The 18,624-nt window shown below is 40.2% G+C and overlaps 1 protein-coding gene across 1 annotated transcript in view; it reads left to right on the top strand.

Moving 5' to 3' along the window:
* Positions 1-9,878: 9,878 nt before the first annotated feature.
* PRMT3 (protein arginine methyltransferase 3) overlaps positions 9,879-18,624 on the top strand; it is a 60,996-nt gene continuing 52,250 nt past the window's right edge. The window contains exons 1-5 of the mRNA XM_051777282.1: positions 9,879-10,051; positions 11,238-11,320; positions 12,632-12,681; positions 13,817-13,919; positions 15,564-15,717. Coding sequence (XP_051633242.1) covers positions 9,894-10,051; positions 11,238-11,320; positions 12,632-12,681; positions 13,817-13,919; positions 15,564-15,717 — 548 coding nt within the window. The 5' untranslated portion in view covers positions 9,879-9,893. The remainder of the gene's footprint in view (positions 10,052-11,237; positions 11,321-12,631; positions 12,682-13,816; positions 13,920-15,563; positions 15,718-18,624) is intronic.

The raw sequence follows: 18,624 nt of genomic DNA on the forward strand, positions 1-18,624 counted from the left end.
AATTTTAGTACTTTTTTTGTTAACTTTTATTTATAACTTCATAAAATACAAAACTGAAAAACATTCTTTGAGGCCCTTTTTAGCCACTGGCAAATGCAGTGGGGTCATGCACAGTAGCCAAAGGGAGAGTAACAAACAGTTGCTGCTTTATTTGCCTTGGCAGAAACTTGCATGTTCCATTTAATGTGTCTGCAATTTAAAATATCAATTTTTTTTTTAAATTACGAGTAGATAGTGGGTTTTTTGCCATTATGTTCTAGTGTTTTGATGAATATTTTTGATAGGATAGATATTTATCCTAACAGAAAAAATTATTGAAAGAAGAGTTTCAGAAGAGCTTACAAAACACCCGAGCTTATATGGAAGACTCATTTGAAACAGACACTGAACAGCCAAATCTGGAGCTATTTTAACTGTAGTTATTTAACAAGCAGCTATTTTCACAATAATTGTCGACTTTTGCAAGTTACTGATTTGAAATGTTGCCTTTTAGACTTTACATCTGCAGTCTGTTTCAGAACTCGTACTCTGTTCTCAAGTGATGCTTTAGGAAATATACATTTTGTTTCAACAGACTTCCCAGAGGACTGTATCAGCTGAAATAACTTTTCCCTTTCTACTTAAAACACAGTCTGGGTATGTTAAAACCCAGCACAAAAAGCATAAAATGTGTGTTAGGCTGCTTTTGCTTTTAGTCAAGTCCTTCAATGGCAACAAGAACTTGTCCTGGAGTTAAGTTGACTGAAGAGTCAAGACCATCCATTTCAAGATTTGTTTCAGGCAGGGTATTTGCAACATTGCTGAGGCATCAGCTTGCCCACAACCCTTCTTTCCCTGTTGTTGCAGAGGGAGCAGACCTACAGCAACAATTAATTATGGGTAAGAATAAAACCTAGACTTGCAAAGCCAGCTCACCAAGTCTTGAGAGTCAGCACTGTGCTCCTGGGTGCTTCAGAGGCTCAGGGCGTGCCTGTCCACACTGCCTGTCTGCCTTGACCTTGACTTATGCTGCATCACATTAGTTAACTATCATTAATTATATCACCAGCTCTCCTAATCAGTGTCTCCAAGGCAAGACAGGCAGACAGTGGGTATGATGGGTAGATCCAAGAGGAAGGGTGTTTGTAATGCTGTTCCCCTTGTGCCTCCCAGAAGATCTACCCGTGATCCAACATGCAAACATAGGTATCATCACAGTCCACCAAGCCTGTGCCTGTGACTTGGACATGAATGGTAGATGGTTCAATAGTGCACCAGCCAGCTTTGTTAGCTGTTTATGTATGGTAAATCAAAGAAGCTTACTTCTCTCTCTCACTTCTTGGTCTCCCTGCCCACAGACTAAGCAAGAATTTACCATATTGCTGTAAAAAGAAAGGAGGAGGCTCAGAAGCTCTTGTATTCTTAAGTTGCAAACTGATGGATTGAAAGTGGAGGAGCTACTAAATGTGCTGAGAGTTTGGTGGCATAGGTTTGCTCATATTTAAACTGTGAAACTTTGACATTTGCATACGTCCACTTAAAGGCAACATTAAAGACAACAGAGCTCTTTTTGCTTTTGTGGCTTTGCTTACCAGCTACAATGTCCCATATCAGAGTGCGAGGGCTGGGAGGAGAGGTGAAAAACCATCTGAAATTTAGCAGCTTAAAAAAAAAACAAAACCAAAAAAAAAACCAAAAAAACCCCCAAACGTTTTTAATCAGCTTGAGAGCTCAGTGGATTTGTGAAATCGTTTGGGATTAACAGGCTATTGATTGCTAATAAAACAATATTTAGCTTTGTCTGAGGAACAGCAATGGAAAAAGGTGTGGGCACCTTGTCAAACAAGAGCCATTGAGGAGGGATGATGGGTTAAGTGTGGGGGTCTGAGTGGCAGCGTGGGTGCCCGGGCTTCAAGGAGAACTTGTCAGTTGTTAGTAAGGCTGGTGAAAGGAAGGACGCCAGCGCCTGATGGCTGGGGTAGTATTGATGCAAGTTAGCTGACTAATCAGATTGAAAAAGTCCCATGGTATTTATGTCACTTTAATTTTCATCAAACAATTGGAGACGACAGCACTCTATTAAGAAGAGGTTGATCCAGAACTAAAGCTAAATAAATTAGGGTCTCAGTTTAATCAAATTATCCCTCTCCTGGCCTTGGATTAACCGAGGGAGACAGCGTCAGTCTAGGCACTTTTCATTGGCTGATTTATTTTTTTTTAAAGAAGCTGGTACAAAGAATGGGAGATTTAACACACATAGCTACTACTCATAATACCTCAAACAAGCACCTTTTAAAGAAGGGGGAATTAATATTTATCAGGAGAATTTGCAGTTTTACTGAAGGATATTTCCATTTTTACGTTAGGGGTTTTTTTCAGTGAAATGAACTGAAAATGAGGTAAAAATCTGTCAACAAAAAGCTGGACTGAGACAGCCTGTAACAAGCTGGTGCAGAAATGGAAACACTAGCCTAATGCTGTATAATGATTTCTTGTTTGATTCATAATATTTTAGTTTACCTACTCTAAAAATGCCTTGATTGTACATTTACATTTTGCTATTGTTTATTTACATTTTTTGTAGAGGGTAAGTAATTCTTTTTCCTCCTTCCTGCATTCTTTACACCCCTGGGAGTAAAGACTTTGAGGTGTCCAGATTGTCTCAGGGAAAATCATTTTCCCAAGCTGCCATGTATCTTCTCCTGTGAAGTTTTCTCTATAAGTATACAGCAAGAGATAGTAACTGTCTTTTCAATACAAATAACATGAAAAAATCCTGTATTTAAAGTTCCTCTACAAAGATTTCACTGAACTGTTGCAATGAATCTTCAAGATCTTGAGCTCCTGAAATATTACAAATCTGTGTGCTGTCAGAATCATTGTATAAGTCTCTCCGGTTTTCTAGATTTAGAAATAAAAGCAAAATAGTGTATCCTCTGCTGAAAGCAATGAACTGAATTCATCCCAGGTAACTGCAAAATTTATTTTTTGACAAATGCAACATGATGAATATTTCCTTCCATCTTTGTTGGAAAAGCCAAAATAAATTTGCAAGAAAAGCAGCATAAATGGATGTGGTCCCATGTCTGATTCTACTTTCTGATTGTCTCTTTCTCTGACTTCTAACTTGTTTTTTGCTGCCCATGATCATCAATATTGTTCCTCATTCTGCTGAGGCAAGAACAACTTAGGGAAAGTGAAGCTGAATAAAGAAATACTTGTATTTTTGTAACATCTCTCAAAATGGAGATACTGGGCTGGGCTGTGATCTAGTAAGGTAAATCTAAGGTAAATCATTTTCACAGCACACATAATAGACATGAGAAGTATGACTGGCTTCCATTGGTCCCTATTCTCCTGTAATCTGCAACATTTCACACTCTTCCTCTGCTTGCATTTCAGTTCTGCTCTTATCAAGCCCTTGGAAATGTGGGCACTAAGCACCAGACTCCTTAAATAGTGATGCACACACCTACCACTGCTCCTTTCATTTACGATTTCTACATTTTGAGCTCAAATAATCTGATCCTTCTTTTTTTTTCTAGCACACTTCAAGTTTCCATTGCCTTTGGTTAGTCACTGCTCAGGAGCACAGTCCAGAGTCAGTTCTGATGGACTTGACCTTGCACATGCTCATCCCCTCACAAGGAGGGTTTTGATTTCCAGGTAACTCATCCAAGTATTTACTTTCAGAGTTTGCTAAATGCCTAACGTCCACTCTTGTGACATTAAGTATCTTTGTAGATAGTGTAAAAAAACCCCAAGTGCCAAATAGTTGCCTTTGGGGGGTTGTTTTTAATGCACAGCCCTCATAGTTCCACTAGTTCAACCTGTTAGCTGATGAGAACCCCTACCTGTCCTCACTTGTTTTCTTACTGTGAATGGAGATTATATATTTTCATAGTAAAGGCGTGGCCTAAGGTAAATACTTCATTGTACTTCAAATGGACATAAGATTTCTTTTGTAGTTTTTCTTTACAATACTTTAAGTTCAGGTATTTTTTTCCCTCGTAGAAAACATTTTCCCCAGAGAAACACAGGTATTATGAGACAGAAAATATTGAATTACTTATAGCTGCTTTCTCTGTAGCACTGGTTTATCCTTGAGATGCTTATGGGTTCTTTTATCTGCATTTACCCTTTGGACATCAACAGTGAAAGTAACTCTGAAGATCAGTGGTTTTCTAAGCTTCTAAGTATTTGATTATTTTTGATTATTTCTTTAAATACTATCTATTTGGAGTGATCTTAGTCTGAAACTGTCCCCTGTTCCTCAAGTTGCTCCACAATGCACTTTTTATGGATGCACTTCTCTAGAGGTATAAATACATAAAAACATACTGAGTCCCATACCTTGTAACATAGCCATAACTTTAGTTCCAGGCTAAGTTTTTGTAAAACAGAAAAACAAACAAACAAACAAACAACCCCCCAAACTACCCAACCAAATAACCAACTCCACACCCCCCCAAAAAAAATCTCAACAAACCAAAACCTGCCCCTGCCCAGATGAAAAAGTTCTGTTTTGCAGCCCCCACTTTCCTTCAGCAGCCCTTCACAGCCCCACTTCAGCTCCAGATCCCAGACTTAGTTTCTCTCTCAAGCTTAAACCTAACCCTGCTTTCAGGGTGAGCCCTACATGGGGTCTGCTGGGCTTTCTCCAGATGAAAAATATCTGTCAGTTATCTTAGTTCAGAACTATACTGAGAGCAATATAGCCATCATTTTGTGAAACTTTTAAACTGACTGAGCATACAAATTCTGATTAGCAATTCTGCTTTCAATACTACTAGATATTCCTGATGATAGGAATAAAAAAATCTTTTTGACTACAGCTCATTCCCTCTGTATACAAACTGGCACTCAAATTTTCTGATTTATGCTTAATTTAAATCTTTCCAAGCTTTTATGGTTTTAACAGAGTCTAAATTCACCCTTTGGCTGCGAGGGCAATAAAGGCATCAAGAGCTCATGGGCATTAATGAAGTTTTTACTTGCAGTGATGCCCTTCTGCAAAATGTGAGGTTTCTGTACCTCTTTCTGTGGCACCTAAGGCTGTTGGAGCTGTGCTTTTTATTGCTGTGGGATGTTGGGAAGAACCTGTTCACTGTTACACATGTTAAAGGCTAAATGAAAAAGCTACTATCTGCTTTTAGACCACTGGCTACAAGGAGTTTGCATCAGTAAATAAAGACAAAATGCAACAAACTGGGCAGGGAGGACTGAGCATGAGGGTATTTGTGCTCACACTCTATGCTTTTGGGAGTGTCATTCTTGGTACCTACATGTAGCAGGCTGAATTTAATATCCAATGAATGTAGTGTAAAATTCCAGACAGTTTGGACTTTGCAGATAGAAAATACTTTTGAAAAATTGTCTTCAGTTTTGAGTTTCATGGTTCTGTGCAGTTTTCTTTTGGCAACATTGAGTGGTTAAAATTGAAAAAAAATATAACTCTGACCACACAAATAAGAAGGGATTTGGTTTTTTAATATTATTTTTTAAACATTTGCTCTCTCTTTTTTTCTAATACATTTTACACAGGGTAAAGTCATGCCCATTTAATAACAGTTTGTTAAAAAATATTTTGTTCATTTCCTACACAGTTTCTATTAACAAACTTTCTTTGCTTTTGGATAATGACAAGCACTGTGGCAACAAAAAAAAGTGACGCAGGTAGAGAATAAAATTACACATGCTTGGAAATCCAGATGAGACAAAGCCCACAAGTGATATGTTGATACCATATTTTGTGTGCAGACACCCTCTAACAATCTCCCCAGTGTTGTGTTTCCAGAATGGAAAAAAAGTTTGAAATGCAGTAAAAAAAATTGTGAGTATTTGAAGTTTCTTCCCCTTGGCCCAGATTATGAAATAGTAATCCATTACATTGTAAATCTTCTGTACCATGCAAATCCCTTTACAAGGATTAGGAGATTGTAACAAAGATGATCATATTTCAAGAGGTACTTGGTGTAAGTCATACACTTCTGCTGCAGGATTTCATACAGCCTTCCCCCAACGTGTCATCTACACCAACCCAAATGAACAGGTGCTTTACATTTATTGAGAATCCTTAATTCACACAATAATAAAAAAGAAGGCTCGGTTACAAAGCTGTGCCGCACATTCAGTCTGTTGCTCTCTGAGCGGACTGAACAATAGCTGAGAGTGTGCAATGGAGCAAAGACTATGCAATCAGTGACCCTGTGCCCCTTCGGGGGTGGAGGGAGGGGGACGAGGAGAATTTCAGTAAAACACAAAGAAGCTGCTGTTTCTGCCTTTGCTGCTATCAGCCTGGGCACCACTGACAGAGCAGCGGCTGTTAAATCTATTTCTGCTCTTGGCTGCTTAAGCAAGGGTAGAGGAGAAGTGTGTTTTATCATTCTGTGTCACTTCTGTTTCTCTTATGGGATCACATCCTACTTTGGCAGCATAAGCATCTGACCTGACTAGATTTCTTCTCTGAGCTAGGGGTACGCAGCACTTTGCCAGGATTTTGCACTGACTAATTCGATAACTAGTACTGACTCGCTATGTAATGAAAAAAATCCACGAGAAACACTTAGTTTACACGACTAAAGAGTGTTTGCAGAATTGGTGGTGTCTTGTCATACCTGTAGAAGTAATTCTGAATGGATATAGAATTTAAAAACAAGGCACAGCACAGAATTTGTGAAGAAGTCTGACTTAGTAGCTCTTAGATCCTTTTTCAAACTGGAATTCTGGTCTTATCTAAAACTAGTTTCCATATTTAGGTTTTTCATGTCCCTCTGGATTTGCCTATTACTAAGCAAGCCTAATCTGTTCAATTACCGCACTTAAAAGCCTTCTTTGTTAGCTTTGAGAGCCAGGAGGGTAAAAGGGAAAATTATGCTACATGGGATTGATATACAAGTACAGATGAGAGATCAGAGATTGTAATCCAGCCAAGGAAATTCAGACTTTCAGGTTTCCTTCTTGAATTCTACATACCCCTCTTTTCTTTTTTGTTACAGATCAATTCAAATCTCTTTGTTTTTATATTCAACAAACACCACTGAATCTGCACTGTAAAAATGAGACTACAATCTGACCCTTGGCTCCACCCCTCTAGAAATGATCAAAAGCTGCAAAGATTATAATAATGCTGATGATCATTCTGTCAAACAGCAATTATATACTAACAAACACTTGGTACCTCCACTTGAGTGCTACATATCGAGCACTGTTGCAGATTCAGCCTTTGTAAAATAAATATCATAGAGTCACAGAATCATAGGATATGCTGGAAGGGACCCATCAGGATCATCAAGTCCAACTCCTGGCCCTGTGCAGGACAGCCAAGAATCCCACCATGTGCCTGAGAGTGTTGTCCAAAAGCTGCTTGAACTCAGACAGGTTTGGTGCTGTGACTACCTCCCTGGGGAGCCTGTTCCAGTGCTCAACCACCCTCTCAGTGAAGAACCTTTTCTTGATATCTAACCTAAGCCTCCTGTGACTGAGTCCTTGAGTCCTGTTTCCTTGAGTCCTGTCCCCTCATGAGGAAGCTGTAGACTACTATGAGGTCTCCCCTCAGTCTCCTCCTCTCAAAATAGAGAGAAAATTAAGGAACTTCAGTAACCCAACTGAAATGTCTTCTTCAAGTGATGACCCTCAAGCTTTGTTTTTTCTATATAATTTTTAAAACTACTTTCTTGCGTCTTCATTTGAATGACGCCTCAATTATAGAAGACAGTAGGAAGAATTTTTTCACAGAATGGATTATTAAACATTGGAATAAGCTGTCCAGGGAGATGGTGGGGTCACTGTCCCTGGAGGTGTTTAAGGAAAGACTGTTTGTGGCACTTAGTATCGTGGTCTTGTTGCAAAATGTGTAATATATAAAATTTTCTTCAGAAAGGATGTTCTTTAATGTTGGATGTTTGTATACTTTCAAATCTAATCAACAAGAAGGGGGGGGACATAATTGGTGAAACGGAGAGCAGCTAACGAGCTCTAAGTGATGTCCAGGTGTCAGAAAAACAAATTACTTGTTGGTAGTAATTGTTACCTTGTTAAGGCTTAGGGTTTGACATGTTTCAATGACCTAAGGGGAGGCTAACAAGGCTTGGGAAGAAGGATGTACCAGCGACAGTGGACACAAAAAATGCAGAATTTACAGGCCACAGGGAAATCTGGCAGAACCCCCAAGATAAGGAAGAAACTAATAAAACCATCCCAGCAACTGTGCTGAAATCAGCTCCGACTGGGTAAAAGGTACTTCTGGAAGGGGGAGATCATGACCACCGACCCAAAAGAGAAAGACTGAGCATGCAGACTAATTGGCACAAGAAACGAGAGAGTCATTAACTAATAGAAAGAAGATAGAATATCAATTAATAAGAGAACTAAGTAAATTGTAGCCAATGAACATTAATTTCTTTGTTTGCTGAAATGCATATATAGTAAAAAGTTTTGATAGTTGATGTGCTTGATTTGTGGAATACCACAACTACCACAACTTGCTGTCTTCAGTATTTATTCTACATTCATACAGGCCAGTTACATTTTTCAAAATGAAATATCAAGTTTGATAGCAAAGTTCTTTTTCAAGAACGTAACTTAATAGATTGAAAGTCAGTGAAATGGATATATCAGAACTTGACTGTAAGAAGCAAAGATCAGAGTGATAGAGCCCTAAATTTTATCCAGCATATATTTTGTGTTCACTGTTAAACTAAGGTTTAGTTTCTATGCCTTTTTTTGCAGGTTTTGGATTAGCCTAAGTATGAAAACAATCTGTACACGTATCTTTACTTTGTCATCTTTATCGTCTTTGGATTATTTTTTACCTTGAACCTTTTTATTAGTGTCATCATAGACAATTTAAACCAGCAGAAAAAGAAGATAAGTACTTCGTCATTATTCTGAAAAGAAAGCAAAAAAAAAAAAAAAAAGGCTTTTTTTTGGTCCACTCATGAAAACTTTATTCATTAAGTATTTTTTTTTGTCTATGATAAATTAATATGAGCCCTGCATACTAAATACATTGAATTCTTAAAGCTTACAGCTTGACTTGATGAGGACTTGATGGACAATTGACAACATGTGTTTGTCCATGGTTAGCGAAATACTCATTGTCATTTTTGTAAAGATGTGGGTTTGGGGCTGGAGTCTGTAGTAGACTCATAAAAAGTCTAACAACTGAAATAGCAAAATTAGCTACAAAAACTCCTTGCTATACTACCTTCACGTCACAGAGCTCAGCAGTGTAGATTTCTGAACTTTAATAGCAAACTTTGTAGTGCTAGAGCAGGTGCAGAGAAGAGCAGTGAGGCTGGGGAAGGGACTGGAGCACAAGTGCTGTGAGGAGAGGCTGAGGGCTGTTCAGCCTGGAGAAGAGGAGGCTCAGGGGAGACCTCATCACTCTCTGCAACTCCCTGACAGGAGGGGGGAGCCGGGGGGGAATCGGTCTCTTCTCCCAGGCAGCGATCAGTGAGACAAGAGGGAATGGTCTTAAGCTGTGCCAGGGCAGGTTCAGGTTAGATATTAGGAAGAAATTCTTTACAGAGAGGGTAATCAGGCATTGGAATGGGCTGCCCAGGGAAGGGGTGGATTGTCCGTCCTTGGAGGTTTTTAAGATGAGACTGGATGTGGCATCAGTGCCATGGGCTGGGAACCACGGCGGGGTCGGATCAAGGGTTGGACTTGATCTCAGAGGTCTTTTCCAACCCGGCTGATTCTATTCATTTGTGCTCTTTAGTCTTTGTGTTTTGTCAACACTGCCTCAAAAGGTATCACAGGAGCCCTCGGCCGGGCCCGGCCCCCCCTCAGCGCCCGCCCCGCCCGCCATGGCCGGAGGGCCTCGCCAGGGGGCGCGCGAGCCGCCAGCGCGGCCCGGCCCGGCCCACCGGCAGCGGGCGGAAGCGCCGCACGTGGGGCGGCGGAGGGACATGGACACGGGCACGGGCACGGGGACGGGGACGGGGACGGGGCGGGATGAGGAGATGCCCGCGCTCTCCGACGGCGAGGAGCCCTGGGAAGAGGAGGAAGAGGAGGAGGAGGAAGGCGCCGCCGTGGGCCAGAGGACACGCTGCCTCTTCTGCGATAGGTAAGGGGCCGGCGCGGGGTGGGGGGGACCGCGGTGCGCTCTCGCTGCGCCCGCCTGGGCCAGGGGACCCGTGACGAGCGGGCTGGAGTGGGCAGAGCTGGGCTCGGCTGGGTTGGGTTCGGCTCGACTGGGCTGGATTCGGCTCGGCTGGGTTCGGCTCGGCTGGGTTCGGCTCGGCTGAGCTTAGCTCATCTGGGCTCGGCTGGGTTTAGCTGGGCTGGGCAGGGCAGAGCTGGGATGAGCTGCGTACGCCCAGGCTTGGCCCGCGGGAGGCAGCCACGCCAGGGAGGTAATTCATTCCCAGTTTTAGCCGAGCTCTGCAGCATCTGAAATTGTTCCGCGTTCCTCAAGCTGCTCCACGGTGTGCATTTTATGGAGGCACTTCTGTAGAGGTATAATATATGTGGATGTGTAAAATACTGAGTCCCATACTTCATAACATAGCCCTAAACCTAGTTCCAGGCTAAGTTTTTGTTAAAACAAACAAACAAAAACCCACAAATCCCCCAACCAAATAATGCCCCCAAAAAATCCCAACAAACCAAAACCTGCCCCTGCCCAGATGAAAAAGTTCTGTTTTGCAGCCCCTATTTTCCTTTGGCAGCCCTTTCCAGCCCCACTTCAGCTCCAGATCCCAGACTTACTTTCTCTCTCAAGCTAAAACTTGTTGATCGAGCTGAAGGTGCGTTAGATCCAGAGTGAAGGAGAGGATAACGTGGAAAGAAGGTAATCCCCTCCCCTCATCCTGGAGCAGTGTGGAGGCTTTTCTCTTTCCTTTTTTTTTTTTTATTTTTTTTCTCCCTGTCATCTTTTCCCATTGCCAGTAAATAGATAAGGGTTTTTATTTGGATGCAGCAGATCCAGCCGGCCCACCCACCTCCTGTATGTGGTTCTTAGATTTCAGCTTTAACAGAGTCTCTGCTTTCCAGGAATTTTTGAAAGTTCACAGGGTTTGTGGCTTTGTCAAACAAAATTTTTATATTTGTTGTCTTTTGTTTCAAAATGTTTGGCAAACAAGGTAAAAGTTTCTTTGTGAGGCATATGAACAAGGAGTTGCCTGTGCATCCCTTCTCAAAGGCAGATAATGTGTTCTGAATGTATTGCCTAGTAGGTCAGAACAGAGCATATAGAACTCAGAACTTCTAAATGTGTTGTTATTACATACTTAATAATTTGTTATTTACAGGTGGTTCAGTTCTGCTGAAGCTGTGTTCTCTCACTGCAAAACAGAGCATGAGTTTAATGTTAGTGATGTGATCCAGAAACATGGTAAGTTTTTTTCATGACTTGTCATTTCCTTTTGTGTATGAGTGTCTCATTTAAAATAAATTGCAAGCATTGGTTTATTTCTAATGGATTTCATGGTTGCAGCTGAAACTTCCAAGATTGAACAAGATAAGCTATGTGGAAAAATGCTTATACTTTATGCTGGCTGCTTCCTGTGTGCTTTATCTACTCATAATGCTCCTGACTAGTGACAAAAGTAAGATTGATCTCTGCTGGCCTGTGCTGGTGTGCTGAATCTTCCCTGCCTACTTGAGTCAGCCCACTATGTGGTTTACCTGATCTTGGGAACTCCTGCCTGTCTAGTGATGCTGTTGTTGGGCTCAGTAGCTAAGCAGACACCAAGGATGTACCCACCCATAGGGCAGGTGCTGGATTGTGCTGCTTGTGTCTTTTGAGCAGCTGTTTGCAGTCTTGGCTTATGTTCCCTCAAAGGATCACAGGAGGGCAAACCCTCCAATGTCTATTTAACTCTTTCTAGGAGAAGTTTGACTTTCACTTGAAGCTGTGTTTAGGCCAAGGTGATGACTGAAGGAAAGTACGTGTAGGAGGATGTATGTGAAGTAGGGAGGGCTTTGAAAGAGGTAAGTGCTGAGCTACTGAGCCTAAAATATGTATTTTAGTGCATATAGAGGAAGAGTGGAAAGCAGGAGAAGGGAAACAGTGTTGGAGAAATGCTGTTTTAAGAGTGTTCACTGAAAAGGAGTGTGTGAGATAAGAGGATGGGAACTACATGAAGCATTTAGAAATCTGCCTGTGAAGTTGTAAGATCTGGTCTGTTTTCTGTCTAAAATCCAAGGTAAAGTATTCTGTCTTTGGTCTTGTTGGTGAGAGTACATATTTATACTTAAGCCACTGTTGTTTCTGCCTAGGTGGCAATTTTAAATCAATGTTGGTAAGTATTCTTAATGACTATAATCAATGTGATTTCTGTTAAGCAGAAAGCTAAAAATGAACAACAGCCTAAAATATCAGCAGGGTAGCTAGTGGCTGTCCTGAAGTGCTTGCTTGCCAGATGAATGAAATCCCTGTTCATAATCCCCAATTGGATGTGTTCCATTCTTAATTTGTGGCAAATGTATTTGTCCTAAGGGTGAGAATTTCCTGGTTTAATCCTAAGGAGAAGAAAAACATAGATGGCAGGCTTAAGATAGGAAGACTGCACTAGATAGTGATGTACACCCCAAGGGGAAACTGGCCACTTGAACAAGCAATTAGTATTCATTTAATTGTAAAGTATGTGTGCTTTTCTGTAATGCAAACTCTCTCCCTTTTTTCTTTTTTTTCCCCTCTCAGGACTCAATTTTTATGGATACATTAAACTAATAAACTTCATCAGATTAAAGGTAGGTGTGCCACATACTACTTCTGTAATCTGTGTCTGGAGAATACAGTATCAAGGCACTGTGCTTTCAGTTTGCCCTTTTTTAATAACTGCATGAGATTTTGTATTGTAATTCTAGAAATAAGAAATCACAGGAATTAAAATAGCTGTTGATTGGTTTATTTAGATATGAAGTTGTTTTAATTTAAATTGTATTTAACTTATGTGATTTTTATTGTTTTCAGAAGAGGGTGTTAGACTTGCAAAAAGCCTCCATGCTATGTAGTATCATCTTGTTTTGTTAATTTGTCTTGGCCTTTGCTGTCTTGCTTCAGAAATGGCTTCACTTGTCAATAACTGAAGTTTCTCAGTCCTTACCTGTGTGTTGGTGTAAAAGAGTGTTTCCTGAGGGTGTGAGCTGACCAGACCCCTACTTAGTAAGGACAACGCCTGATCCCTCAGGCTACAGAGCTTTAATCTCTGCTAAATGATGCCAGAATCAGGAAAGCTAATGGGAGCCTACAATTTTAAGATAGGCCTGGGTGTATTTTGTGTGTTCTGTGACTTTGAAGCATGTTCCTTGGTTGTTCCCTAGAAGTTTAGGTTTAAGCTTAATACCATCTTACCTCATTAAGCACTTTTTAACTTAAATCCTCAAATCTTAAATCCTCAAATAGTTACTTAATGCATAACTGTCTAAGCAGAATAAACACAGAAAGGCAAAAATTGAAGTCCAGAATCTGACCTTTCCTTTCCTGACAAAATATTAACTGGCTGGATGCAAACAGGAGAGAATGCAGCGTTTCTGACATTAGTCCCTGCAGCAGTGTTCATGTAAAAACACCTGACAGGATTAGCATCTGGGATTTATTGATTAGCCCTCTTGGAATCTAAGAGGCTGACACAGCCAAACACCTGAGTAAACTTGGCTCCCGATAGCAGTGTAATCCTGCAAGTATCCTTCAGTCAGTGCTTTACCTGAATTCCTTGATGCTGTAGCTGCCTGGGCTTTCTCAGCCTTTGCTACAAAGTTCCTTCAGTAATACCCTGTATATTTGAATGTGTGAAAGAACAGGTCTTCCCCTTTTTTTCTTGAATCAGACTGAAGGGCTGGTGTTTTCAAAGAAACTTAGCTTACACGCTCTTCCCCTGTCTAGAAACCAACAGGAGCATATTTGAGTTCTCTCAGCAGCCCACTGCCTTGGAAAGGAGAGGAATATCTGAAACCAGAACTAGAAGATGATCTCCTCCTTCAGTTTGGTAAATACTGTTTCAATATGACTACACTGCATTGTAGGGTAAATGTGGTATTGTCAGAGTTCATGCCACTGTTATTCAGTTGATTTACATACATGAGAAAGTCCACATAGTAGCTGAAGTCATGACAGTAAGTTACACTCTGATATTTTTACTGCATGTTGTGCATTTGTTTTTACTGACTGAGATTTCCATAGCCCTTTTTTATTACCTGCATTTGCTTATTGTAGCAAATTCTCATAGCAGAGATGCTCTGTATAGTATTTATGCTGGTCAAAGAGACACTCCACCTGACATTCATTGGGAGATTTGTGAAGCTTTTAAAGCTTCACAGTATTTAGATATTTAAATAGATGATATTTAAAATCTGATGCATTCATTCAAAAATGTGTGCTACAAGTAATTTGCCTTGTTGAAAACATCTTTTATACAGGTTCTATTTTGGAGCAACCCAGTATAAGATACTACAAAAGTTCTAATTCTTTAGTAGTTCTGGGGATCAGAGCAAGCAGCCTTAGTTTCTCTCTCATGACAGTTCGTCAGATGTTCTTGAGAGAATTCGGTTTGACTTTTGAAACTATTTTTGCTGCCCGTGATCCTCTCACTCTCTTATACCTGCACATCTTTCAGCTAAACCATAAGGTGCTTAGGGCTTGTGGATTTTTTTGTTCTCTCTACACTCTGGAATGCAGTTTTGCCCCTTTCTAAGTGAACCCTGTTGCATGGCAGCAGAGATAGTGCCTGCTAGAGGACATGAGTTGGTTGCTTCAGAGTTCACATTTCCCTGGATCAGCCCCTGCCTAATGTGTGCTCTTTGCCCAAGTTATAGACTTTTGAGGTGCTTTGATGTGCCAGTTGCAGTTGCTTAAGGGTTATGGGCGTGAGCTGAACTTCTGAAATATTAAATGCTTTCTTTCAGTCCCATGGCTCAAACAGTCTTCCATGATTAAAAAGAATAGATACATGGTTTTTTTAGTTAAGTCTTTTGCTCAGTCAGCTGGCAGTAACTTCCTACTATATCCAAAACCACAGTAACATCATTTTTTTTTCTCCACTGACACCTGTTGAAATCAGCTGAATTTAGCAAGAGGTGAATGGGACCTAGTGCTGAGTCTGCGTTGTAGTTGAAAAGCAGTGTTTCATCTAGATTCACTCTGTTTATGCTCTTCTGTTTTGTGTGTTTGTAAGCTTTATAAAAGCCCAAGGAATTGGTTTGAAAATTAAGAGTTACTCTCTAATTACTAAGACATTTTAAATTTATATAATTTCTTACCTTTTCCCATTACCGTTAACAGCACTTTCAGCCTCAGAATAACATAACTGGAAAAAAGCAGGATAGAACTGTAATTAACTTAATTATACTCTAAACCAAATGTCTCTTCTATGGTTAATCAAACACTGGTATTTAAAGAAGCCTGAATTTTGGATTTATTTGCTTTATTAACTTAGAGCATGCTTCTAGCATATTTGCTTTTTCTGAGTAGTATTGTGTTCTGCAGTTAGTCCTGTTAAATTCAATCATGTCTTTTGTAAAACAACCCACTTTTACAAATCATCCAAAGACAGAAATAGCATTTTATGTTAATGATTTGCTGTGAAGTGACACATGACTGGTAGGTGAGTTTTTGTCCCTCTTCATTTCGTCAGATATAGAAGATCTTTGTGAACCTGCAAACGTTGTGCCCTGTAATGGTTTAAATGATACCACAGTGCTCCTTGAACAGTTAAAACACACAGAACACAGAGCAAGAGCCGCAGAAGCAGCCTTGGCTAGAGCACAGGAGGATCTTCAGAAAATGAAGTAAGTGTTTGAACTGAAGTTTTGGGGTGTTCTTATTTGGTGTGTTTTAGGTGAGAAGACAGTAGAAATTCAAAGATGTTGTAGAGTGTAACCTCTTGACTTGTGTTGGGACTGCAGGTTTGACTTGTGCGTTGTAGAGGGTCAGTAAATGTCTTTTAGGTGGTTAGTAAAAAATGCACAAAACTTGCGCAGCTTGAAAAACCAGAGTATGCTTGGGAAAGCTAAGCAAGCACATGGCTCAGAAACATGTACTTTGCTTCAGACCACTTAGTTTTTGAGACACTTTTCTGTTAGTCCTTTAGATAAGAATGTAAACACTGAGGGTGTACACAGTGGAGCAGAGACTGACAAATTAAATACAGGACTCCAAACGTTGTCAGAGTTGGCTCCAAACAACGATTGTTAGTGGTAGAGTCCACTTACAGTTTGGAGAAACTCTCAGTGAAATTAAGAAATCAACTTTTTTCAGCTACTTTTCAGTCTTAGGTGTGGGTTCTGTTAGTGAAAATATTCAGTTCATCACAGTCAGGAATCAGGACATCCCTGTAGCTGTACACTTGACTTCTAAATCTTGAGGTCTGCAAAATAGGGATTGATGATGCTTATGGATAAAATGGGACATGCAGGATCAAATCCTGTACAAACATGTCATTTCAAGATTACACTGGTTGGGCACCGAAGAACTGAAGTTGTATTTAGGAGACTTTGGAAAAATAATTCATGTTCTTTTGCAAGGAAGTTAATCAGCAAAAGACTTGTTTTGTAAAATACATTTGAGGGCTTGTACATTTTGATATTACACACTTGGTGTTATAAGTAACTAAGTAGACCAAAATAAATTCATGTATTTAGATCTTCTCAGCTGTGAACAATTCTTTATTTCAAAAATAAGGAGGTTTGTCTTCAGTTGGGTTTACCTTTTGCAAATTGTACTTCTTAGCACACAGTGCTTCTCTGGTGTCTCTGGGTATATTATGCGTTAATTGATCATAAACAGTAAGAATGAAACAAATTTGGCACTGTGCTTTGAAAACTTAGCCTTTTTTTTCTTTATGTCTTCTTGTCTTCCTCCTGTTCCATTCGTTTTCATTTAAAACAAAAAAACCTACTTCAGGTCATCAGTAGCAATTTCTTTTGAGCTCTAAACTTCAATCAAGGTTATAGATTTTTATTATTTTTTTGAGGTTAGTGTATCAAGTTATCTGCTCCTGTAAGAGGGAGACTTTTAATTTTCCTTTGCAATGCAGCCTCTTCCTTTGTCTGGCAGCAAAAGTAACCAGATGTAGATCTGCTGAAGCAGCTCAGTTTTAAATTATGGACAGATGAAGCAGTTGCATTGTAGTAGTTAATATGCTGTAATTCATGGTGCTACTGGTTTATGCTGGAGGTTCCTCCATGGAAAGAGACCATCTGCAGATGTTTCATTTCAGGTAAACCTGTGCAAAATAAAGATGGTAACAGTTCTATAAATCAGGTCTCCTCTGGCACTAGATGTAACTTAGAGATATAAGAACATGACTGGTGAATTTTTTAACCTGTCACCTGTTTAGAGGTTATGGCTTTTGTCTTTACATACCATTTTTCTTGACTAAAAACACTGGAGGGCAGCTCTGTCTCTAGACTTTCTTTGGTGCTTGTGTTGCATTTGGCTGCTTGAGGAACTATTGGCTGAATCCATTTTAAAGAATTTTAAATTTAAAATAATTTAAATCTCACACAGTGCTAATTATATTTAATTGTATGACATGGAATCTTTTTTTGAAGTTTAAATTTTTATCATTTAGATATTCATCTAAAAGTAAGGAAAATGCAAACTGCCATGGCAAAGAGCAGTATTAAAAATAAGATCCAGACCTGTGTAGACAAGTATAGGAAGTTGCTGATACTGACAAAATTTTAGTACAAATTCCCTTACCATATTCTCTCCCCCATCCAAACTAGTTGAGTAGAGAGGTATTTGATATGCCAGGGGTGAAATAGTTTTTTTGGTTCTGATGTTCTATAAAGCTGGTACTGGTAATGAGGTGTTACCTACAGCTTCTATATGTCAAGTTCCCGTTTAAGAAAGTATGATCACTGTTAAAGGTAAGTGTTGGTGGCTTTGAAGTGGTCTAGGGTGTAAGTTGTGTTGCTGTTGGGCTGTAGACCTTGGAGGAATATTGTCTGGCATGTGAGGTTTTTCACTTACTTGGGGGTGTAGTATGAGCTGTTTGCTTGTCAGCTTCTAATTGTGTTTTCATTATAAACCTCTTGATTTGTGTATTTTATCATGAAAACTGCTTTGAGGAATAAGGGAACATAGAATCATGGAATGGTTTGGGTTAGAAGGGATCTTAAAGGTCATCTGCTTCCAACCCCCCTGCCATGGTTGCTCAGGGCCCCATCCAGCCTGGCCTTGAAGACTTCCAGGGTGTGGAAGTGCTATAGCTTCTCTGGGCAACCTGTGCCAGGGCCTCACCACCCTCTTGGTCAAAAATTTCTTCCTAATATCTGATTTATGTCTACTGTCTTTCAGCTTAAAGCCATTCCCCCTTGTTCTGTCACTCCATGTCCTTGTCCAAAGTCCCTCTCCAGATTTCTTGTAGCCCCTTCAGGTGCTGAAGGGTCACCCTGGAACCTTCTTTTCTCCAGGCTGCACAATCCCAATTCTCTCAGCTTTTCCTCATGTGTTTTAGGAATGCAAGACCACGGAGGAGGAAAAATAAGCAGCATGAAATTAAAGTAACAAATTGAATGTTAAGCTCTGTTTTGTTTTCACCCAAATGCTCAGTTTTAAAATACTTCCTTCTGCCTCCCAGCAGTCACACAGTGTTGTGTGGGCTGTAGTTCTTGTGCTCTTTCAGTTGAGTCCATATCTGCACTGCACAGCCTGAAACACCCCAAGCACCGTGGTGCTGGCTTTGGTGC

This window comes from Manacus candei, unplaced genomic scaffold, assembly GCF_025592945.1.
Source record: "Manacus candei isolate 608988 ecotype Guabito, Panama unplaced genomic scaffold, ASM2559294v1 h1tg000009l, whole genome shotgun sequence".
NCBI classification, from domain to species: Eukaryota; Metazoa; Chordata; class Aves; order Passeriformes; family Pipridae; genus Manacus; species Manacus candei.